The following is a 23,316-nucleotide window of genomic DNA, read 5'->3' as shown; positions in this document are numbered from 1 at the left end:
GCCTCTGGCAAATAAACCCCTAATCGCCAAACTTCCCAGGAAGAAGAGGGCCAAGGGCGCCGCGGCACCCGAGAAAATGCGCACCATCAGACTTAGCAAGTAAGAGGGTCTCATCGCTACCCTTATTCGTTCATTCAGAGGTAGGCAAGCTTTCCCACGAGGGGCCCGGCAGTAGCATTTCCAGCCTCAGGGCTCCGCTGTCCCCAAAAGCAGGCAGGGCCCAGAAGGGAATGGATGGGCGCGGCCGGGCCTCCAGGGAACTTCATTTACAAGGAAGCAGCCCCGAGGCCTTGGCTCACCAACCCAATTTTGAGGCGTCTGGGGCTCCCCCAGGGTCTAACAGGCATTATCTGACGATAACCCCACCTCTGAGACACCTCCAATCATGTGGGATTTTCCAGTGTGTCATCTAGAAACTGTCGAGCGTCTTCAGCGACATGAACACAAAGTCACAAATACTCCCGCCAGATGCTGGTGGCTGCCGTCCCATGGCTATTTTTTTCCCTAGTTCCTTAGCTTCTGAAATCCTCCATGGTACAAACATCATGTTCAAAAGACAACTTTGTGACCCCCGGGGGGAGGCGCTATCTGATTCTCAGTAGCAATTAAGATTCCTTAAATAGTCCCACACTGAGTTATCAGCTGTAAGGGAACTCGCCCCATGAACAAAAACACCATAATTACGGGGCAGAAAAGGCACGCCGCGCACCGGGTGAACTCGAGCTCCAGCTGCTGCGAGGAGGTGAGCGAGGGCTCCAAGGGGGCATTCCTCCCCACATCCCACCGGTTGTGTGGGTTTGCCTGTGCGTGCTTGGAGGAGGCGTGGGGCCTGGCCAAAACCAGGAACCAGGATTCCACGCTGATTGCGCACAAACGCCTCCCTGAACACAGCTCTGACAAGGAGGGCTGGCTCTCCGCCCTCAACCTCTGAGCACAGACACAACCACCGGCTGCCTGCCGCCGAGATCGACCGGCTAAAGAATCCAAGGGGTATGGCCAGCAAGAGGTGACCAGCTCGGTACCCAGAAATCACTTGAGGTCACAGAAACCCCCGAGAGCTTCCGGCCAAGAAGGCAGGCTCCCACAGTCCCTAGAGACCGGCCAGGAAGACAAGGCTCCAAGCAGGCCAGGCCCAAAGCCTGGGCTGTGTCGCAGGAGGCCCCGGACGGGCCCACAGAGCACAGAGCCGGGCCCCCAGGCAGGAGGCGACAGGCCCAGCCTGGACACACCTGCATGGTCAGCCCCAGCTTCTTGATCCGGTCCTTCCCTTCCTTCGTCCAGGGGCCAGGTTCAGTGTCGTCCCTTCGCAGGAGATAGCGCCACACCAGGAAGCCGGATTTCCCCTTCTCTGGCCAGTACCTCACGACCTGTGGGGAAGCACGATGGAGGTGGGCGCCATGCGGGGCCCGGTGGGGGCCCGGAGGGGGCAGGGACGGCCGCTCACCTTGTAGATGCCGTCGTACCGGTTGCCCTCGGCGGGAGCATACTTGCTGTGCTTGCGGCCCTTCACGTTACGCACCACCCGCACCGGCTTCCCGGACCGCCAATCCTTGGCCTCGGCCCCCTTGCGGTCGTTGATGGGGGCACTGCAGTTGAGAGCCAGCGCCCTGTGGGCAGAGCCGGGCCCCGCAAGGTATAGGCTGGATCGTGTGCCCCCAAACCCCAGAGGAGAGGGTCCCACTCTCACCCCCAGAACCTGCGACTGTGACCTTTGAAAAGTGGGTGACGGCAGATGGAGTCAAGTTCAGAGGAGATCAGGGGGACTAGCGTGACCCTAAAAACAACTGGTGTCCTTATAAGGAAGGGTAGTGGAGGCACGGGCATACGGGGAGGCGGCCACGTAAGGAAGCAAAGGCTGGAGGGGACGCGTCTACAAGCCACGGGACACCAGAGACCACCGGCGGCCACCAGGAGCTACAAGCAGCAGGGAGGATGCCCCCTCCAGAGGTTTCAGAGGGAGCACGGCCCTGCCCACCCTCGAGTTCAGAGTGTGGGCTCCAAAATTATGCTAGAATAAGTTCCACACCCCAGGTGGAGGTGTGTGAACCCGGGCAGGGCCGTCCTACCAAGGGCCATAGGGACAAGCAGACGGGGGCTCGGGCTCAGCACCTCCTTCAGGAGGACTACGGAGGCACGTGCCCCGCTGTCACCTCTAACGCGAGCGTGGGGCAGGCCTCACGTCGGCCAGTGTTTCCCGACCACGGCCAGTGTTTCCTGACCACGGGCATTTAACAGCTACCAAAATTAAAATATTCCACTAGACAAATAACTATACACTAACATGAGCTTCCCTCCCCATTTTATTTCGTATTTACTCTTAAAAGCTTAAGAAAAAAAATAGTATTTGACACAGACAGCCAGTGAGAGAGACAGCCAGTGAGAGAGAGACAAGCAAGGGGAGTGGGAGAGGAAGAAGCAGGCTCCCAGCAGAGGAGCCGATGTGGGGCTCGATCCCAGAACACCGGGATCACGCCCTGAGCCGAAGGCAGACGCTTAACGACTGAGCCACCCAGGCGCCCCATACTCTTGCTATCTTAGATAATGACAGACTATCACCACGTATAGAATTTTCACATCCCCACATCTCATGAACACACTTTGAAAGTCGATTTACAGGGTCACGGGTAAGAACGTTTTCAAGGCTCTTCACACGCACAGGTAAAGAGCTTTCCGGGAAGACAGCACCTGTCTGTATTTCTACCAACAGTGGAAGACTAGCCTGCGTCCTGGTATTTCTCAACATTCTAGAATTTGTGGCCAATTTTATAGGGGAAATACACAGTATCTCACCATTGCTTCGATTTAACGGGACTCTAACTTGCTGGACATACACCCCAAAAAAGAACCAACCCCCTCCCTGTGTAGCTGCCAGAGGACGAGGCAGAGGCCTGCTGGTAAAGAAAGAAAACCTGCTTCTGCAAACCTGTTGGTGTTGGTGAGCTTCTGATCACAAGACTGTTCCGCAGTCCGCTTGTTGCCGGAAAGATCTCGACCACCACTGCCCGTGTACGTGAAAGAGTTCCCGTGGTCCTGAAACAGACAAGAAGGGCAAGCTGAGCCCTCCACACACAGGAAAGGACAGACTCGACCGAAAACAACCCCGCACACACCTCTCAGGAGGTCAACGGTCAAAGACACAGAATGAGGACAACCTGGGCTGCCATGTGCTAGCAGGAGTGCAAGCTACGCAGCCACTATGGACAATGGTATGGAGGCTCCTCAAAATATTAAAAACAAAATTACCATATGATCCAGCAGTCCCACTTGTGGGTCTATACCCAAAAAAAGTGAAAACAGAGTCTTAAAGAGATGTTTGCACACCCATGTTCAGAGTGGCATTATTCACAACAGCTGAACATGGAAACAAACCCACTGTCCACTGATGGGTGAATGATAAACACGGTGCGGTCCATCCCCACGCTGGAACACAATCCAGCCTCAGAAGGAAACGGAGCCTGACACCTGCCACGACGTGGAGGGACCCTGAGAACACCGTGCTCAGCGAGAGGAGCCAGACCCAGAAGGACACATCCCGCAGGATCCCACTCCCAGGAGGTCCCCAGAGGAGTCCCGTCCACACAGAGAGGAGATGGTGGGAGCCAGGGCTGGGGCAGGGGGTGGGGAGTCCTGCTTCACGGGGACAGAGTCTCCACATGGGGAGGTGGAAAGTTCTGGAGACAGAGGCTTGGGGTGGCTGTAGGACAGGGTGAGTGTGCTTCATGCCGCAGAGCTGTCTGCTTAGAAATAGTGAAGAGAACAAATTTTATGTGTATAAAATAAAAATCTGGAACAGCTCCCCCCAACACTTACCACGTCATCCTCATATCCCCCAGCCAGGACCAGTGAGTAAGCCCCATCGTTGCTCCGGCCATGGATGCCCGCCACATGAGGTCGATGGACCCCCGACTCGCTGACCTATGAGAACCACGAGGAAATGAACGGCACCTTTGGGACTCGCTGCTACAGAGAAGGTCAGCCCCACCCTCCTCGCTCTCACTTCCAAAGCCAGCGGCCTGACTTTTCTGCCAAAGGCATCACACCCGTTACAAGAGCCACTTGCCCAGACACCCCAAGTCTGAGCCATGCCATGGAAGGAGCTGGCCTGAAGTCCAGCCCTGCCACCTGCCCCCAGGGTGGTCCTTGCCCAGGCTCAGGGGCCTCTGGGAGGCCAGTACCTGTCGGCCCAGCCCCAGAGCCCAGGAAGTCCGGGGGTACCTGGACTCTGAACCTCCACATGGTGCCCACAGGAATCCCCGGGATGGGTCCGTAGTGGTTGGACGGGACGATGGTGCACTCCTTGGTACGCCCCACGCACGCCATGCCCTGTCCGTCCGGAAACAGGGGGAGAGCAGGGTGAGCGCGTGCAGGGCAGGGAGGGCGCGGGCAGGGCAGGAGGGCACAAGGGCGCGGGGCCACCTCACCTTGCCCCAGTCCCGCTGCGAGGAGGACGTGGCTGACGCCATCTTCGCCTTCTTTTTACTCTCTTTCAGCTTCTCCCCTGCCAGCACCACCTCACTGGCGTCATTCCGACACTCGGGGCAATACCTGTGACAGCAGGGACGTCACCTCCTGCCCACGCCCGCCCCCGCCCTGGGGCCCCACACTGCAGACAGGCCAGCTCCCCCGGCTCCCTGCCGTCCCGCGCGGTCCGGGGAAGGGGAACATTTCAGTTTAAACTCATGAACGTGAAGCAAGAAGTCCAGCCCCTCGGTGACAGGAGCCACGACGGACGTGCTCGGTAGCCATGGGCGCCCTGGTGGGCAGTGCAAAGCGAGAACATCCTGCCGGACGCCAGCCACTCATCTGTCTCCCAAGGGATTTCACGGTGCCCCCCCCCCAACAATGGGGGTAAATCCAGCTGGGATATGGGACACCCCTGGGGAAATTCAACGGGCAGCGAGAAGGAGCCCATCCACTCACCACTCGTCCTCCTTGGGGAGGCTGCTGAGGGGCGGGCGCAGACAGTAGATGTGGAAGGCCATGTCACACTCGTCACACATAAGCTGCTTGTCGGGGTCCTGCTTGCCCCCGCACAGGTGACAGGCGCACACCCGGCAGGGCTTGCTCTCATCGTCCTTGCAATGCTTGCACGAGGGCCCGCTCTTCCCTGGACACGGGACATGGGGCTCAGCTCCGGTGGGGCCGGCCGCGCAGAGCTGGGATAGGGAGCCCCCACCCCACACCCGACGTGGGAGTCACAGCAGGGCAGGATCAGAACTCACTTCTCATCGGGTTTTCGATGACGGGGCTCCCCTCGCCTGGGCGCTCAATCTTGAACACCTCGTCCACGAAGATGATCCGACAGTCATTGAGAGAACCACCCCTGTGAGACAGAAGCCGTTAGAACATTCCAGCTGGCCAACCCGCCGAGGCACCTCAGCAGGGACTCTGCCACCTAACACGTTTCTCAGAGCAGAGAAATACCTCTGGTTCTACTTCTGTCAGGGCCTCACGCACTCACTGAGCTCCCCCCTTGCCAGTTCAAGTCCTACTAAATCAGAAACAAGACGAAGACAACACAGAAACCACGGTTTCATTACACGATGCGTTTGAGAGAATTTCTAACCATTCAGCAGGCAACACTGATTCAACAAGGCCCAAGACACGAAACCTAAAGGTGAAGTCTGATCAGTCTCCCTGTATCAAAATGCACGACTCCTCCAGGGTCAAGTGACCCAGGGATCCAGCCCACATCGCCATCAACAGCGTCCGTCGGCAAGCCAGCGGGAGTCCCAGACACATGCCGCCTGTGTAATTCGGCATTTTCCAACCACCACGCCGATGAAGCAAAAACGGATGGAATCAACCCCGGGTTCTACGTAACTTGCCGTACACGAGATATTATTTCCACGGGTGACGACTAGGACAGAACGATGAACGAGCTACTTCGCGTTCTTTCCCAGCACCGAGGCCCTGACGCCGGCGTGCGTGTTACGCTCCCGGTCGTCTCGGCCCGCGCTCGCCACATTGCGGGTGCTCGGCAGCACGAGTGGCCACGGACCCGGGCCGCGCAGGCGCAGACGGTCCCGCCCGCTCGCAGGAAACCCGGGCACAGAGGCGCAGCAGAAGTGGTGCCATGAGGTGTGCAAGGCAAAACCCAGGCCGCGGAGATTCTGCGGGGCACACGACCCGGCTTCCCCAGTAAATAACCTGGTAAGGAAGCAGGGGAGGAGGAAAGGACGGGAGGCCAGAAGATAAGAGGGGCTTCGACGACACTGACTGACCTAACTGAAGTCTGTGTGTGCTGCGCATATCCCGACCAAACAAACGGTTCGGGGGGGGGGGGGGGGGGGAAGTGACGTAATTGGAAGACAAACCAGTGACTGAAGACGTCATTAAGAAATTATGACTAAGGCGTAAAGAGGGCTTAAAATACACAAACTAACAAATTTTTTAAAAAAAGAAATTATGACTAATCTTTACGTTGTGACGATATCGTCATAACTGTTTAAGAAGAGTCACTTGAAAGAAATGAATCGTGCAGCACCTGGGTGGCTCAGTCACTGAAGCATCTGCCTTCGGCTCAGGTCATGATCTCAGGGTCCTGCGATCGAGTCCCGCATTGGGCTCCCTGCTCAGCAGGGAGTCAGCTTTTCCCTCTCCCCCAGCCACTACCCCCGCTTGTGCTCTCTCTCTCTCTCAAATAAATAAAATCTTAAAAGATAAAAATAAAAAATGAATTGTATAGCACGTATGGATGACAACAAATCAATGCCTGGGAGTCGCCTCAGTACGACAGGGGTGGTAGCCCTCTCCAATGAAGGAAAGTTAACAGGGTCCACTGCCAGCAGACACGCCCTGACGGGGTAAGGAAGGAGGCTCCTCGGACAGGTAGGAAGTGATACTGGAAGGAATCCTAGGAGCAACAGAAGTAAGACAGAAAAAGCAGAGACGTGGGCCCATACGACAGATTATCCTCCTTATGAGTTCTCGAAGTCACAGGTGAGGACCGAAATAAAGATCCAAACCCCATTTGCTACTCAGTGAGTACAAGAGAACGTAAGTAAAGACGGGTTTCCAGCAAAAGGGACAACCGGTAGGTCACACGTTTACGATAAAATCCAGAGGAACCGTGAAGAAACCTATACACAGAAATACACTCAAAAGACCATACACAAATCTGGACAGAATCCTAAAATGTGTTTAGGTAACCCACAGGGAAGATGGAAGAAGAGAAATGGAGGAAACAAACAGAAAACAAATGACGAACTGGCAGACGTTAAGTCCTAACGTACCAACGATCAACTTGTGTGCGTGGCCTGAACGTGCCGATCAAAAGGCCAGATGCCAGGGTGGATTAAGAACAACCCAGTCCTATGCCGCTTACAAGAAACTCACTGCAAACTCAACTACATAGGTTGAGAGTACAAGGAAAGAAAAGGATACAGCCTGCAAACATTAACTTGAGAAAGCAAAGCAGGTGAGTCCATACACGCACACGCTTCGTAGCCTAGGAAACTACTGGACAGACAGAGGGAAATCACAACACGGCAGAAAGGTTTCTCAACCGGGAAGACACAACTGCCCTAAGTATGTGTGCGCCAGACAACCATGCCTCCCACCCGTGAGGCTGAGAGGAGAGGCAGACACCCCCACAGCGAAGGTGGGCGCCCCGGCACCCCTCAGCACCTGATGGGGAACCAGACAATCAGCGAGAATAGGAAGAAGGGAGCACCATCAGCCGACAGGCTCTGACAGATACAAGTAGGACATTCTGCCCAACAACAGAATATACTGGCTTTTCTCCAGCAACCGTGGAATATTCACCAACTTAGACCCTACCAGGGGCCGTGGAAGAAACCATGATGAAGTCAGGTTAGAAATCAGTAACAGAAGGACAACGCAGAAGTCTCGATAAACACTTGGGAATTAAACAATACTTCTAAAGAAGCCGGTAGCTAGAGAGAAAGTCTCAAAGGAAATTAAAAAAAAAAAAAAAGAATGGTGAAGAAAAGACAACTACAACAGAGCAAACTTCTCCACGGAGAGCAGTGAAGGCAGTGCTTGAGGGCTAACCTGATAGCACGGAGCATAGGCACTGGGGGGCGGGGGGAGACGCCTCAGGTCGACAGTCTAAGTCCTACCTCAAGAAACTAGAAAAAGAACAAAAATCAACCCAAAGACGGGCGCCTGGGTGGCGCAGCCGTTAAGCGTCTGCCTTCGGCTCAGGGCGTGATCCTGGGGTCCTGGGATCGAGCCCCACATCGGGTTCCCTGCTCCTCTGGGAGCCTGCTTCTTCCTCTCCCACTCCCCCTGCTTGTGTTCCCTCTCTCGCTGGCTGTCTCTCTGTCAAATAAATAAATAAAATCTTAAAAAAAAAAAAATCAACCCAAAGAAAGGAGAAGGGAGAAAATGTAGAAGATGAGAGCAGAAACCAATGAAACTGAAGACAAGAAGAGAGAAAAGCAACGGAAGAACGCGCTGGTTCTTTGTCAACAACAACATAGCCGCAGCCTGGCCTGCGCCCCAGGACCGCGCCCCTACCCGCCTGCACTCTCCACCCTGGTGTCCCTGCTCCCATGCTGCCCTCTGCAGTCCACCCCCCTCTCGGCTGCCAGAGCTAGAATTCTTCACTGTAGGTCAAAGCATGTGGCTTCTGTGCCCAAACGCTCCCATGGCTACCAGCAAAAGGGAAAGAACATCGGTTCCGAACCTCTGTGGACCATGCCGCTTGCAGGCTTCCACGGTCTTGATTCCTCCCACCTTCTCTCCCTCTGCTGCACCCCACTAGCTGCCTTGCTAGAAATGCACCAGGTATGGCCCTGCCCCAGGACCTCTGCACTTGCTGCGCCTGTGCTCAAGACACTGTTGCCCAAATATGTGTGTGTATATACGTGATACACACGATGGAATACTATCTGACCACAAAAAAAGGACATCCTGACACCTGCCACGACGTGGAGGGATCCTGACACTGGGCTCAAGCGAGAGGAGCCAGACCCAGAAGGACACATCCCGCAGGACCCCACTCCCAGGAGGTCCCCAGAGGAGTCCCGTCCACACAGACAGAGATGAGATGGTGGGAGCCAGGGCTGGAGCAGGGGGTGGGGAGTCCGTGCTTCCTGGGACAGAATCTCCGTGTGGGGAGATGGAACGTTCTGGAGACGGAGGGTGGGGGTGGCTGCACGACAGCGTGAGTGCGCTTCATGCCGCGGAGCTGTGCGCTTAGAGACGGTTAAGCTGGTAAGTTTTTTGTTATGTATATCTACACACACACACACACACACACACACACACAGAGCCAGGGTAGAATAGGGCTTGGCAAATACCTACTACAAAGAGACAATATTTTTGGCTTTGTGGGCCACACAGCCTCTAAGCCAATCAACTCTGCCCTTGTAACACCAAAGCAGCCACATAATCAGTAAAGAGATGGGCACAGCTGTGTGCCAATAAAACTTTATTTGCCAAAACGTGGCAAGGGCCGGATCTGGCCCGTAGACTGCAGTCTGCTGGTCCCTGATGAGCGTACACCCCACATGTGCTTTGCTTCTGTGCATGTTCACGCTTGCTTACGCACAGAATATCCCCAGAAGGTGACAAGGAGAGGGAGGTCTCCAGAAAGGGAACTGGGTGACCAAGGGTTAGAGAAGAAGGGAGACTATTCCTTCAGTACTTTCTGGATTTTGACACATTTGAGATAACTTATTCACCAAATTCAAAACAACACACAAAAAAAAGAGAAAAAGGCACCTTTAAATCCCCACTGTCGGGGCCTGGGGTTTGGAGACAGTCCTCCAAGACGGAGGGATGTGAGCGACGGAGGGCCTCACCTCCGGAGCCCCGGCTGGACAGCCTCAGGGCCACCGCGTCACTCACCCGAGCCGGACGTTGGCATACAGCTCCCGCGCCGTCCGGGTCTCACGCTTCCGCAGGATCTCTGCATCGTACCAGAAGCCACGCTCCTTGGGATTGTCGGGGTTATAGTTGAGCATAACCTCCTGGCCCACCTCTAGCTCGTGCCACTTCAGAATGTTCCGGGCACGAGCCCGGACGTCACGGGAGCTCATCTGGACCACCCCATTCTCCGGGTAGCTGGGAGGAAAACCCCATCCACATCAGGTCCCGGGTAACACCCAACTTCATTCCCTTGACGGGAGATGGAAGCTGAGGCAGAAAAGGCTGCGCCAACACGGGTTCGGTTGACTTTGGCCACAGTGGCACGTCAAGTCCCCTCCCCGATGAGCTCATCTCCCAGTACAGCAAATACCCAGGCCTAGAAGACGCTTTTGAATTACAGAAGGTGTTGTGGGTTGAACAGCGTCCCCTGAAAAGACACGTTGGGAGTCCTAATCCCTGGTACCTGGGAATGGGACCTCACGTGGAAACAGGGTCTCTGCAAAGGTCATCAAGTTCAGATGAGGTCACACTGGGGGGGGGGGCTAAATCCAGTGACTGGTGTCCTTAGAAGAGGGAATGAGACAATGGGAGAGCAACACAGAGCCAAAGAACGGAGGGACACGGCCACAAGCTTAGGACTGCCGGCCACCACCAGAAGCTCTAAGAGGCAAAGAGGGATCCTTCCTGAGAGCCTCCAGGGGGAGTGGCGCCCTGCCGGCACCTTGACTTTGATTTTGGACCTCTGGCCTCCAGAACAGCGAGAGAATAAACTTGTCATTATAAGGCCACTTGGTCTGAGGTCCTTTGTTTTTGCAGCGCTGGGGGACAAGTACAGGGGACATCCGGAAGGGGCTTTTGGAGAGGAGCTTACCACTTCATTCAGCTTGCATAAATACAAGCAACTGGGTATTAGAATACAATAGGAATTCACTATTCCAGATGTGTAGGAATATTCTAGCAGCCTCAAAAAAGGCATAAAATACTTGGACTGAAAGAAACATTCTATCAACAACAAAGTTAAATCCCCGCTGAGGGGGAATCCCTAAAGCTATGACAACTCCCCACAGGGCGAAGCACTCCCTTTTCCCCAGTAAATCACCAAGAACAAGGGTTGCTGAACTTTTCCTGTAAAGGGTCAGACTCCTTGTGAGCTGGAAGGTCCCTAAATACTCAACTCTATCACCACAAAAACAGCCACAGGCGGAAAAGAATCGAATGGGCTAATGGGCGTTGATGTGCTTTGATAAAGCTCTCTTTACAAATCCAGGCAGCGGGATTTGGCCCCAAGGCCGTAGTTTGCAACCCCAACCAGGAGGCTGGGAGTCCTGCGCTGACTGACTCATTCATTCAACTACTCCAGTCGTTTCTGCAGAGCTAAACTGGCAGAGAAGCAGCCCCCACACCCCCCCGAACGTGAGCTCTCTGTGGGGAGGCCTGCTTGCGCTCTGTTACGGACTGAGTTGTATCCCCCAAAATCCCCATGGTAAAGCCCGAACCCCTAATGTGACTACAAATGGACATGGGGCCTTTAGTGAGGTAAACAGGGTTGAACAAGGTCACAGAGGTGGTGCTCTAATCCAATGGGACTGGAGTCCTTCCAAGAAGAGGAAGAGACACCAGGGTGCTCTCTCTCGGCCCCACAAAGGAAAGACCATGTGAGGACAGCGAGAAGGCAGCCAGTCTGCAAGCCAGGAAGAGGGCCCTCACCAGGAACCCACCCGCCAGCACCGTGATCTGGGATTTCCAGCCTCCAGGACCCTGAGGGCCAGCCACCCAGCCTGTAGTCTCCTGTCATGGCCACTCGAGCCCGTCCAAGACCCGCCCTACGCGCACAGACAAGGATCCCCCATGCCTAGCACACGGTAAGCGCTAAGGACTTGTGTATCCCAGTAAGGGACAGACTCTAGAGAGGCTTCACGCAAGCTGAAGACGACAGGAAATTGTCGGGGGGGGGGTACATTTCCAACTAGATGACCCAGGGAGGGGGTTAGCCTAGCTGTGGGTCCCCCTGACGTCAGCGCTCTGGGAGGGGCTTCCCAGGTGGTTTGGTAGTGACCCCGAATGCTGACCATCATCCCCAAGCCTGTGCTAAACTCCAGGTCCCAGGGACGCAGAGCCAACACCCTGGCCCACCCAACCGCAGTGACACTCACTCGTCATATTTCACGTGATAAATGACGTCTTCTTCCGGCGTCGAGCTGGAGGTAGAGCTGCAGGGCTCGTCCTGAGACGGGGCCTTCCTCGTCACCCTGACGACCTGGGCCTCGAACCACGCTCCCATGTTCGTGTCCCGCGCATCGACATACTCGTTGGCCTGCCGGGAACAAGAAACCACTCTCATCCCAGCCAGAGAAGGCGCGTCCCACCAGCCACACGGCCCAGAGGCTGCTTGGGTTCTCAGACGCTGGATGCGTCAGGATCAGGACGCGAACCCGAAGGACTGTAAGAGGACATCGGGGCCTGGTGAATCTCCAATTCTCCTTCCACTGGGAAGGGCAGAGAGACCCCTGCAAAACCCAGACACGACACTTGCCGTCAAGGATCACAAACGGATGCTGGGCTACTCTCTTTCCACAGGGAAGCCTCGCGAGCCCACCCACTGGCCATTTTTATAGCAGGACTGGGGGGGGCAGGGGGCAGCCAAGGGAGCGAGGGCAGCTGGCCTGACCCTGCAGTTGGCCGACTGGAAAGCTAGCGACGATGGAGGGGCACGGGGCATGCTACCCAGGGCCCTGGGGGTGAAGGGAGCAGCCACGTGGGGAGCACACCCAACCCCAAACCTTCTGCGAGAGACTCACCTTGTACAGACCCAGCTCCGTCTCATCCCACGTGTCTTCGTCCGCTAAGCCCGCCTTCCCGTCTGCCTCCGAGGCCGCCTCGCCACTGTTCGAGGACTTGTCAGACTCACTCTGGCCCAGGCAGCAGCCCGAGTCCGTGTCCGACAGCTCCGAGTCCCTCTCCTTGACGCTGCTGGTGGGGAGCACCAGGCTCTGGCGGACCAGGAGCTGGATGGTGTCGTTCAGGCGAACATCATAGTCAAAGAGAGTATGGCCGTCCTCCATCTGCAGAGACGCCAAGACAAAGGTCACCAGCCCGCCAGACGTTTAGCGCTTGTCTTCTGGGTGCCAGGCAGCGGGAATATGCCACGAGCAAAGTATCAAATCTGCCCTCGGGGGGGTGGGGGGCAGGATCTAGATCAGAGCACAGGACAATAAAACCTGTCCGCTGCCAGGGGGTACACATCGTCACCCCCTTCCTTCAGGATCCTCAGAGCCTCTCGAATGAGGATTCCCTGTGTCATACGGAGAATGTTCTGGGAGCACCCAGCATAACCAGCCGTGCTGGGTACACCCATCACATGTCAGGGGAGCGTTTCTTAATATTCGGCCTTTGTCACTTATCACAATAACAATACACTGCCTTATCACCGGTGCCCAACTGAGGGCAGGCCTGCCCTCCTGGGAACACTGGGTGATCCGGTCCAAATGTCTGCAGCGTCAAGGCAGAGACCCTCTGCATTAATTATTTAGGGGGAAAAAATTAAGTCCAGTCCCTGCTCACACCAGACACCAGAATAAATCCCCAAGGGGTCAGACGGAGGAAACCAGAGTGACCCCAACATGGGAGAGTCACGCCCCCCCCCCCCCCGCAGTGTGTGTATTTCAATATGTGCAGCACCTCAGCACCTCAGCGGGTCAGACGGTTCCAGATGCAGACTCCTGCGGGGGAAGGGAGTCAGCGGAATCCCCTGACCCAGGGGGTCTCACCCTGGGTGATCCTCCCCCCAGGGGACACTTGACAACACCTGGGGTTATTTTGGTTGTCACAACTGGGGTGGGCCAGGGATGCTGCTTGGCCTCCCACGGTGCCCGGGACACCCCCACATCAGGGAATGATCCAGCCCTGACGTTCACGGTGCCGAGCGGGGAGACCCTGTCCGCTACGAACCAAACGAGACACACACCCAACAATGGCCAGTTTCCACGACGGCTCTAGTGGGGCCCCTCTGCGAACTCCCTTCTCCGAATTCCACCCACACGAGTCACTGACGGGAGCCTGTGAGCCGGCACAGTTCTCATCTGCCGCCCCGGCCGTGGCGCGGCAAGGGTGTGCAGCGTTTCGTCATCTGCACCACATCCCGGTGGCACGAAAGCCCAAGGAGTTATCTTTTATTAGAAACTATCTTTTATTAGAAACTAGAACTCTGCCAGCACCCAACAAGGACCCTCAAAAGCGCGTCTTGTTCTCTCCCCACGTCCCCAAGGCAGGTCTCTGCCCTCAGTGCTGTGGACATACGGGGCCAGGCTGTTCTCCGGGGGGCCGTCCTAGGCACTACGGGGGAGCAACATCCCTGACCCCACTCACTCGATGCCAGGAGCACTCCCGGTCGAGACGACCAGAGATGCCCTCAGACACTGCCTAGTGTCCCCTGACAGCAGAACTACCCAGTTCAGCAGTGTTTACCGGTGTGAGGGCCTGGCTGCCGTCCATACGCAAGAAGCCCACTGGGGTCACACGCAGGTGAGCCCCAGGATCCAAAGCTGGTCACTGCAGTGGCTGCTAGGCTTTATTCAGCACAGACCTGAGGATCTGAGGAATGATCGCCCCCCGCCCCCCGAAAAAGGCAGCTGAACACATCGACACTTGCCTACAGCCACGGAGCTTCCAGGGCCCGCTCCACGGGTTCGCCCAGCGTGGGGGGGAGGGGGGCGTCCGATGTGCCCAGCCCTGCCCATGAACCTCAGGGAGGCCGAGGTGGGCGAGACTGAATGCCAGCTCCCCCACACACAGGGCCAACACAGGACAGCTGCGACAACGCGTAGCGGGGACACAGATGGAAAGAAACAAGTCAACCTGCACACACACGTTCCCAGCACCAGGATTCACAGCAGCCTAAGGGTGGAAACCCAGCGTCCACCAACCGGGGGGACACACACACACACGACGTGTCCCCCATGCATGGGAACGTCCCTCGGCCACGGACAGGAGCAAGGCGCCCACACACGCTGACCCGGGGAGACGGACCCTGAGCGCACGACACTCAGGGAGGGAACCAGACACAAAAGGCCCCACGGCGTGTGAGTCCACGTGTGAGACACGTCCAGAACTGGCTCATCCACGGACAAAGCGGGTGACCGGCTGTCAGGCTGAGAAGGATACTAAAGAGGATGGAGGTGAAGAAAATGTCGTAGCGTCGCCTACGGCGATGGTTGCACGACCGTGAAGACACTGAAAACATCAAATTACACACTTGAAGTGGGGGCATCGTATGGTATGTGAATTCCAGCTCAATGAAGCTATTGTTCTTTGAAAAAAAGGGAATCCAAAAAAGGTGCATACCGTGTGATGCCAGCTCTGTGACATTCTGGAAAAGGCAAAACTGTGGAGACAGCAGAAGGATCAGTGGGGGCTGGGGGAGGAGGCGTGACTGACAAGGTGGGGCACTGAGGACTTCGGGTTCAGTGCTGGCAGGCTCCTCCGAGCCACAGTGGCGGGTCCACACGCTACACGTCTGTCCAAACCCACAGAAGGCACATCAGGAACGATTCCTAATGTCAGCTATGGGTCAACGTAGCTTCACCCAACTTAACAAACGTGCTACTCAGGTGGGGATGCCGATAGCTGGGGGGACTGGGTGTGTGGGAGGCAGGAACCTTCCCCTTGACATTGCTAAGCACCTAAGACTCAGAAATAAGTACATAAATATAAATAAGCTTATAAACATATAAACTCACGATAAATAAGTTAATTTAAAAAGATGAAGAAACACAAGTGTCCCCAGTGTAAGTGGGGCAAGGAAACCAGCAGAAGGTGGGCCAAATGGCCTTGGAAAGGATGAACAAGACGCAGGTACCCTGGGGTCCAGCACCTCGTGAGGCAGACACCCCCTCGGTACCGCTGACATTGGGCCATCCTGGGCACTGTGGGGGGCTGAGCGGCATCCCTGAGCCCCGCCTGCTCTACGCCAGGAGCACCCCCCGTTGTGACAGCCACAGATGTCCCCAGACACCGCCCAGCATCCCCAGAGGAACAGCATCGTCCCCAGGGAGAAGCACCGAGCTAGAGAGACCCTCACACGTGTGCCTGAGACACACAGTGACCTCCCAGGGCGTTCACAGCAGCGTAATCTGCAGGGAAAACCGTGGCCTCGTCACACAAAGGAGTGCCACACAACTGCACGTGACAGGGAAAGGCAGCAGAGCAGACACGGCTCCCACAGGCATCAAGGGAAACAAGAACAAATCAGGGGATGGGAAATAAAGCATATACCAAGGCACCTGGACGACAGAGAGGCAGTGGGAGAGAGCTGGAACCAGGAGCACGACCAGGCCCCTCACGTCCAGGCTGGTCAGGAAGCCAGGCTCCGTCCGCTTACAGATTTGCTCAGGCACAGGCTCCGTGGAGGAGGCCGACGTGCCTACCGGTGCAAGAACTCGGACAGAGGCACAAACGGGGCAGGAAAGGGGGCATTAGGCTGGGGGAGGCGGGCACAGGGCTCTGCCTCCCAGTCACAAGCTGGTCTGGCTGTTTCTTGTGGCCATTTCTAGAACTTTCCAGAAGGGCCCTTGCAGCCAGCAGGAAGGCTACACAACCTTTGGCTGTAGGACGGGGGGGTGGGGGGGGGGGGCTGTGTGCACCTCTCCCTTCACCCTGCCTGCCCAAAGCTGTGCACAAATGTTTGGGCACCATGGCGGAGAGAGACTGGGCCCCAGCCTGCCTCACGCCAATGTGTTCTACATTCAGATTCATTATCAAGATCAGAAAGTTCTCGAGCACCTGGCCGGCTCAGTTGAAGAAGCATGCAACTCTTGATCTCGGGGTTATTGAGCTTGAGCCCCACATTGGGTATAGAGATTCCTTAAAAGTAAAATCTTAAAAAAAAAAAAAAAATCCAAAAATTCCAACCGAGGTTAATGTTATTAATAAAAGCTACAAAAACAGCACAACGGGTGACCTGCACCTCATGTCAGAGGTCCTGACGTTCAAATGAAACCTGAAGTTGGCAACTCAGATACGACAGATGCAGGTCTAAAGACAAAACTGTCCACAGTGTTAGCGTCTTTCTCTCGGTTTTAATCCAAGTATGCTCTCTGGACATTTCTGGACGTTTGGAATTTTCGGCCACGGGCACCATATAAAATAAACACGTATACAATTTGACAACTAAGCATGTTGGTACCTATTGGAAACTGGGATTAAAGCTTGCCGTGCCTACCGTTTCTGTCCGCTCTCTGCCCCCTCGTAACATTTTCAAGGGATACTTTTCAGGGTTCCGGGTGCTGCCCAGAGGCCCAAGAGGGCAGGAAACACGTGTCCCTGGGCTTGGCAAGTGGTAGTTCTCAGGTCGGCTCTAAGCAGCCATTTCGGGGTGAGGTGGAAGGGACAGTGAGCCTCGTACCAATAAGGACCTACAGCTGGAGGAGGAAAGGGAGCATTGACAAGGGCCTGCCGGGCTGAGCTGGGAGGCTGAGAGGGAGGAAGCAGGAAACTGCTCTGCCCCCCTGTACCTGTGGGTACAGCCCTGGGCCCTCACCTGTCCTGCTCAGCCTCCGGGCTCCGCAGCAACCCCACGGGCAGACATGCAGTCTCCCAACAGAAGCAGGAGAGAAGAAAACTGCATGAAGCAGGAGCGTAGACGCGGGAGAGGGGACACGACTTCCCACGCTGCGGGGAGCGAGCAGAGTGGATGGCACCTCAAAGCCACACGTGACCCTTCCACATCAACAAAAGCTCTTTGGGGTCTTCAACTGGTTTTGGAGGGGGAAAAGAAGTCCTGGGATCGAACACTCTGCACCCTGTGCCCTAGGGGACCTGTTCTAGTACATTCCACAGCAGTGCTGTTCCTAACAGTAAAACCCGGATCAGCAACTAAGGGCGCTGGATGGAACAACGATAGTGTGTGACTGGCGAGCTACAGCCAGCCTGCCGGTCTAGTCTGCGCCTGTTTTTGTAAATAAAGTTTTATTGTACTGGGACATGCCTATTCATTTGCATACTGTCTGTGGCTGCTTCCATGCTCCAATGGCAGGGGTAAGCAGTCCCCAGGGAGACAAATATTTACATAAAGGGTTTGTTGACGCCTGGCTTAGAGGGCATGCCCTCCAGCTGGGAGCTCTTCCAGGGGAAGGGGACCCTCCCTCACACAGCCTGAAGGACAGGGCTCTGCTGCCCCACTCTGCCCTTTGGGAAATCAGGGACAGCACTCGGGAAAAGCCAATCTGAATTGGTGGGGTGCTAGGACATGGGTGACCCTCGCGAGGCCGTTTCCAGGGCACCATTTCAGACCTATCTTTCAGACGGATCTTAATATGGCCTTTGAGGCCGATTTCGCTGTTTTCCTAACGTAAATTATCTACTAAATTAGGACTTCTCAATGGGGGCAATTCCGGACAATGAGCCGGCCTCCCACATCAGCAAGGCCGAGGTGGGAGAGACCCGGCGCTGACTCACAGCGCCTTTACTGCGAGGGGCCACGCCCGGCCGCGCACCGGCCGCACTGGGAGAGCCGCGCCGAGCTCAGGCCGGGGCCACCTGGGCAGGGGACGCAGCAGGATTATGTAAAGGGCAGAGCCCTGCACCTGAGCGTGCTGGAGTCCCCACAAATGACAGCTATTGTTATTTTTATGGGCAGCCAAGAAAAAGGCGCCAGATGCCTCTCGCCCTTGCCCAGGCTGGGCCTGCCGCCCGGGTCCCTGCCCCCATTCGGCCTCTTGCATTTCCGCCAATCAAGCGACATAACCGCCAACCTATTCAGCCCAAACAAGCCGGCCACGAAACCTCCCATATCCTGAAGAAAGACTCAACTATGTTCTGCTTTATCGTCTCAATCAACCTCACTGCAGATCTTGAACTGCTCACGACATGTTTCTTTAAAAGGAAAAAAAAGGAAAGGATTGCGAAGACTTCTAGAACATTCTGTAAAAACAGCCCTCTTGCCCCCACTGGAAACTACGCTGCTTTCTGCCGCTTTCTATTGCTGTTAGTCTGCTCTATTGGCAGACCCGACTCCCTGGCTCACTGTGAGGTGCTGCCGTATGCCCTGCCTGTCCGTGTCCCATCCGCCCCCCCAGCCTGTCCCCCCCACCCTCACGGTCCCACCTCCGGGCCTGTCCCACCTCCCGGCAGCCAGGCCAGGCTGGGGCCTCGCCGGCATCCCCGGGGGAAGTTGCATCACGCTCTAGGCCTGGCTTCCTGGGCCGGAAGACAGAGACGACTGCACATTCCCTCACAAAGCTGCCGAGTGGGGAAGGAGCGCCAGGCGGGGGATCGGGCGACAGTCACGGAGGTCACAGGGGAAGCAGGAAGCCTGTGCTAAGTGTGAAAGCCGTGTCGTGAGCAGGCAGCGTCAAGAGCTCCGTCTCTCATCGCGGACATCCCGCCAATTAAAGGTACACCCTTCGCGTCTCCCGCCCACAGGTGTTCCTGGTATCATCAGGCTTTATAACTTCCACAGGAGTCGTAAGGGCTTTTGTATGGGTCAGATCTCGTGTTATGAATGAAGGGAGATGGGGATTTGGTTACAGGGGTGTAGACATTTGTCCAGACTCCAAATGGCCCGCCTTACGTGTGCGTATCTCGCTACATACGTGTGTTACCTGAATAAACAAGACCCACAAACCTGTCCTGGACTCTAGTTAATGACAGTTAACGAAGTGCTTAGGGCTGGCGTGAACCTGTGTCTGCAACTTACTTTGAAACGCACTCCAAAACCCACAACAGGTTGGTGGACAGGCAGGACCGAGAAAGATGTGCTAACTGGAACGTGGCCGAATGTCGGGGGCAAAATCTAGGGGTAGATGCTTAGGGGTTCGTGGCTCTTGCAACTTCTCTGCTCGTTGGAAACATTAACAACAGTGCCTAGCACGTGGCAGGCGCTCACAGATACTCCCACTTGAGAGGACGCGAGCCGTCCCACCTCTGAATCACGCCGTGAACTGCCTAGCAGGCACACGCGGAAGGTTTTCAGAAACTCTGTGAAAGGTCCTTCAGCTGAACAAAGAGATTGAGTGGCTAATCGAAGTCAGTCTGGATGCCACAAAAAATGAGCCGTTGGAGGCGGCGGGACAGAGCACCTCGGCAGAGCTTACTCACAAGCCCTGTCTGCTCAACACGCAGCCGAACGAGTCCGCCGGCCCGGCTCCCCTCCCCGGGCAGGGCGGGTTCACTCAGATTCTAAAGACATTCAAGTCGTCGTCTCTCTCCCGGGAAGGAGGCGAAGGTCTCCCAGGGCACCAAGAGCCCAAGAAATTAATCAGCAGGTCTCATTTCAAGTTAAGCACACTGGATCCTCCCAGCCCCCAAAACTCCTGGCCGGTTGCAGAGTGTTTATTTCTCAATGGAGACACCAGATGGCGGCAGTACCCAGTTCAAAATGCAACAACAACAAAGTCAAGCACGCGCAGCCCAACTGAAGACTTTTAATCCAGGACACAGTCCCTACGCCGCCGCTGTCCCTGCCGCTGTCCCTACCGTACACCCCACTCCACGATGGCCCCGGCAGACAGGACTGACGCTTTGTGTCATACCATCTTATCTTACCCGGGGAAATCCCACTCACAGTAGGATGCGCCGTCCCCCCCACAAAGACACACCGACAAAAACGGAAACCCCCCACTGCCCCTGGAGAAAGCGTCCCAAATGTGGGCAGCTGAGAAAGCAAGGGGTGGCCATTTTAAACGCTACCAGGGGCCAGGGAGAGAGCGAGAAGAAAAGACACAGAAAAGCGGGGCCCGCAGACCCCGAGGAAAGCACGAGCTCTTGCTCACTCCACGGAGCAGGCCCAGGGTGGCGGAAATTCCTGACCAGCAAGCGCCATCTCCGGCCTCGGAACAAGCTGATCCAAATTTCTCGAAAACAGATCCTGTGGGGTCAAACTCAAAAGAGGTCCAGGCTGTGGGCCATCAGTGTGTGTTTCAAAGAGAAATCTGGTCCCTTCTGTCCTATCTGAGGAAGCATTCTAGGCTCTTCCTTGAAATTCATCCGTCCTCCATTGGCTACCTCCAACTTCCTTTTCTAGAAATTATATTGAGGGGAGCTTCAAAAAACAGGGGAGGCAGACTTAAAAGCCCAAATGCTACAGACTGGAGTGCCAGCTTCCTGCCCCGTATGTCGATCTGCAAGTGGAGCCTTTGTTCCTGGCTCAGGCATTTGAGGTTTCTGTGGAGACGTGAAGCGGGACCGGACGAGGGGCGGGGAGAGTATATGTACGACGCCTGGACCAGGCAAGAACAAAGGTGCTGGGCGGGCGGCAGCCGGCAGGGCGCGTTTACCTGCTTGCCCCTGTAGAAAAGCCTCTGCAGACCCGGCTCCACGTGGAACAGCTCCTGGATCTTCCTTCTCAGCTCCTCCACCTTGGTCAGCCTGGACAGTGAGTCCACGGTGTGGGCCACCTTCCCGTCCATGGTGCGAACCTGGATCCACATGGTGTCTGCTGGTGCTGAGAGCGAGAGAGCGGGACCTCTAGGTCAGTGGTGCGGCTGCCACCACCAGACCGTGCCATACTCAGGTCACCTCGGCTTTTGTCCAGTCTGTGGACCACTAGGAAACTCCCAGGACGCCCTCCCGGCGCGCTGGTCCGCGGACTAGCCACAGCTGACCAGGGCCCCGCAGAGTAAATGAAGGAATTAACGCATTAATGACCAGCAACGGCGGAGGAGTGAGGAGGGAAGTAGGGGAAGGTAAACGGCATCTCGGACCACTCAGTCCAACCCACTCCGTCTTTCACGGCGGGGTGGTGCGGGGGGTGGGAAACACACAACATCCAGAGAAGTAAAGAGGGCACAGCAAAATAGCGAGGAACCAGGTTCCTTCGTTCGTTCGTTCATTCATTCATTCATTCATTCACTCCCTAGATCAATACTGACGCAAGAGAAAAACCCAAAAGTCCGGCGCGGGTTGGAACTTCAGAAGTCCCAGTAACTCAACTAAGTGTGACCCAAGGGGAAGGACCACCACCCCCCTGACCCTGGAGCCCCCAACCCTGGGCGCCCGCGGTCCCCGCCGCCCCCCGCGCGCGTGCGCGACACGGCCGGCCCCGCGGTGGCCATGGCAACCGGCCGCCCCGTCCCGGCCGCCCCCGCGCGCGCCGCGCTGCTCACCTCGGCCCCGCGGTGGCCTCACGCGCAGGATCGCGTTCCCGGGACCCCGACCCACGGACCCAGAGCCCCTCTTATTCTCCCGCCCGCCAGCTCGGGCCACGCCAACTAGCCCACGCCCACCCCCACCGCCGGGACCGGCCGAGGGGCCCCGCGCGCCAAGTCCCGCCCCCCTTCACTTGAGCCGACTAGCTCATTGGCTCCACCGCGCCCGGCTGCCCCGCCCCGCCCGCTCCCCATTGGCCCAGGCGCGCCCGGGGAACTAAGGGCGCGCGAAATCGGGCTCGGGCGCGACAATTGAATCGCGGGCGCCCCGCGCGCAGGCGCGGAGCCTGACATCCTCCCCTGCGGCTCGCCAGGCCCTCCCCCACCCAGCCGGCGCGACCCCCGCGGGGCTCTGGGTATGTTCCTCCCGCCCCTCCCGGCGCCCGGGCTGCGGGAGAGGACTCCCGAGGGCCGCCGGGGCGGAGGCACAGCCCGAGACGGCGTGGAGGATAGCCACGCTGCGGGGCACGCGTGCGCTGGTGCTGGCCGCGCGTCTCCGGACCGCTCCCAAAAGTTTTGCAAAGTCTCCCCGCCTGGTGCGCCGGGCCCTTCCCCCGGCCCGGGATGGCAGTCCGATCAGTCCGGAGGCTCACCTCTCCGGCCGCCCCGATCCACTCTCCTGCCTGCGCGCCTGGCCCGGCTGGGGATGGCAATAGAGACGCGTGCGTGGCTCCGGACCCCGCGCGGACCTGCCTGCGACCCGGAGCGCCTGGACCGCCACCACTGCCCGCCGCGCTGCCAGCTGCTCTGATTTTTTTTCCCGCGAAAACTCGGCGTTTGGGAGTTGCGGGGCCGCGGGAGGCCGCGCCAGGGGCGGGCTCCTGCTTGGTGATTGGCCGCCGCAGTGGCGGGAAGCGAGAAAGGGGGTGGGGGGCGCCCCCTCCTCCATCCACCCCCACTCCGCCCTGCGGGCCGCGGCCCCGCCCAGCCCTGCGCGCTCTGCTGGGCGCGCCCAGTGTGCAACCCGGCCCGGTGGCGGGAGCTGGGCCCCCCCACTATGCGTGTCCCTCGGGAGCCCTAGGGACCCCCGGGTAGAGACCCCCTGACCTGACCTTTTAAGTCCTTTTCCACAGCCCCTCTCCCGGGGCATGGGCATGCACTGACCAGTAGGGCAAAGAAGGCCAAAATCAATGTTTAAACGCTGCAGTAGAATGTGGGGCCCCCTCTCGAGACCGCCTGTACCCCGATGGCCAGCCTGATCGTCCCAAGCTCCATTTCCTGGCGTCTGGGCCTGCTAGAGCTCCCCACCCTACCCACCCGCAGGGCTTGTTTGCTGGGTTTTCCCGCCTCGTTTTCCCGCCTCTCCGGCTGTCCAGGCGGGCAGGACTGCCCTGCC

At 57.1% G+C, this 23,316-nt stretch overlaps 1 protein-coding gene across 3 annotated transcripts in view; it reads right to left on the bottom strand.

Annotated features, from left to right (window-relative positions):
• UHRF1 (ubiquitin like with PHD and ring finger domains 1) overlaps positions 1–22,784 on the bottom strand; it is a 29,700-nt gene extending 6,916 nt beyond the window's left edge. The window contains exons 1-13 of one of the 3 annotated variants that reach the window (XM_044377932.3): positions 22,574–22,784; positions 21,111–21,277; positions 12,639–12,902; positions 11,994–12,154; positions 9,820–10,035; positions 5,223–5,323; positions 4,921–5,107; positions 4,422–4,545; positions 4,216–4,323; positions 3,811–3,915; positions 2,924–3,030; positions 1,445–1,607; positions 1,230–1,367 (exon numbers count right to left, since the gene is read on the bottom strand). In XM_044377932.3, coding sequence (XP_044233867.2) covers positions 1,230–1,367; positions 1,445–1,607; positions 2,924–3,030; positions 3,811–3,915; positions 4,216–4,323; positions 4,422–4,545; positions 4,921–5,107; positions 5,223–5,323; positions 9,820–10,035; positions 11,994–12,154; positions 12,639–12,902; positions 21,111–21,263 — 1,827 coding nt within the window. In that variant the 5' untranslated portion in view covers positions 21,264–21,277; positions 22,574–22,784. Of the gene's footprint in view, positions 1–1,229; positions 1,368–1,444; positions 1,608–2,923; positions 3,031–3,810; positions 3,916–4,215; positions 4,324–4,421; positions 4,546–4,920; positions 5,108–5,222; positions 5,324–9,819; positions 10,036–11,993; positions 12,155–12,638; positions 12,903–18,956; positions 20,243–21,110; positions 21,278–21,938; positions 22,055–22,573 lie in introns of those variants that run through there. The other 2 variants (XM_026481138.4, XM_048227177.2) reach the window with 2 other exon arrangements.
• Positions 22,785–23,316: the final 532 nt, after the last annotated feature.

The sequence above is a fragment of the Ursus arctos genome, unplaced genomic scaffold (assembly GCF_023065955.2).
Source record: "Ursus arctos isolate Adak ecotype North America unplaced genomic scaffold, UrsArc2.0 scaffold_14, whole genome shotgun sequence".
Taxonomy (NCBI): Eukaryota; Metazoa; Chordata; class Mammalia; order Carnivora; family Ursidae; genus Ursus; species Ursus arctos.
Note: the sequence above shows the minus strand (reverse complement) of the source record. Positions and strands in the feature narration are given on the sequence as shown.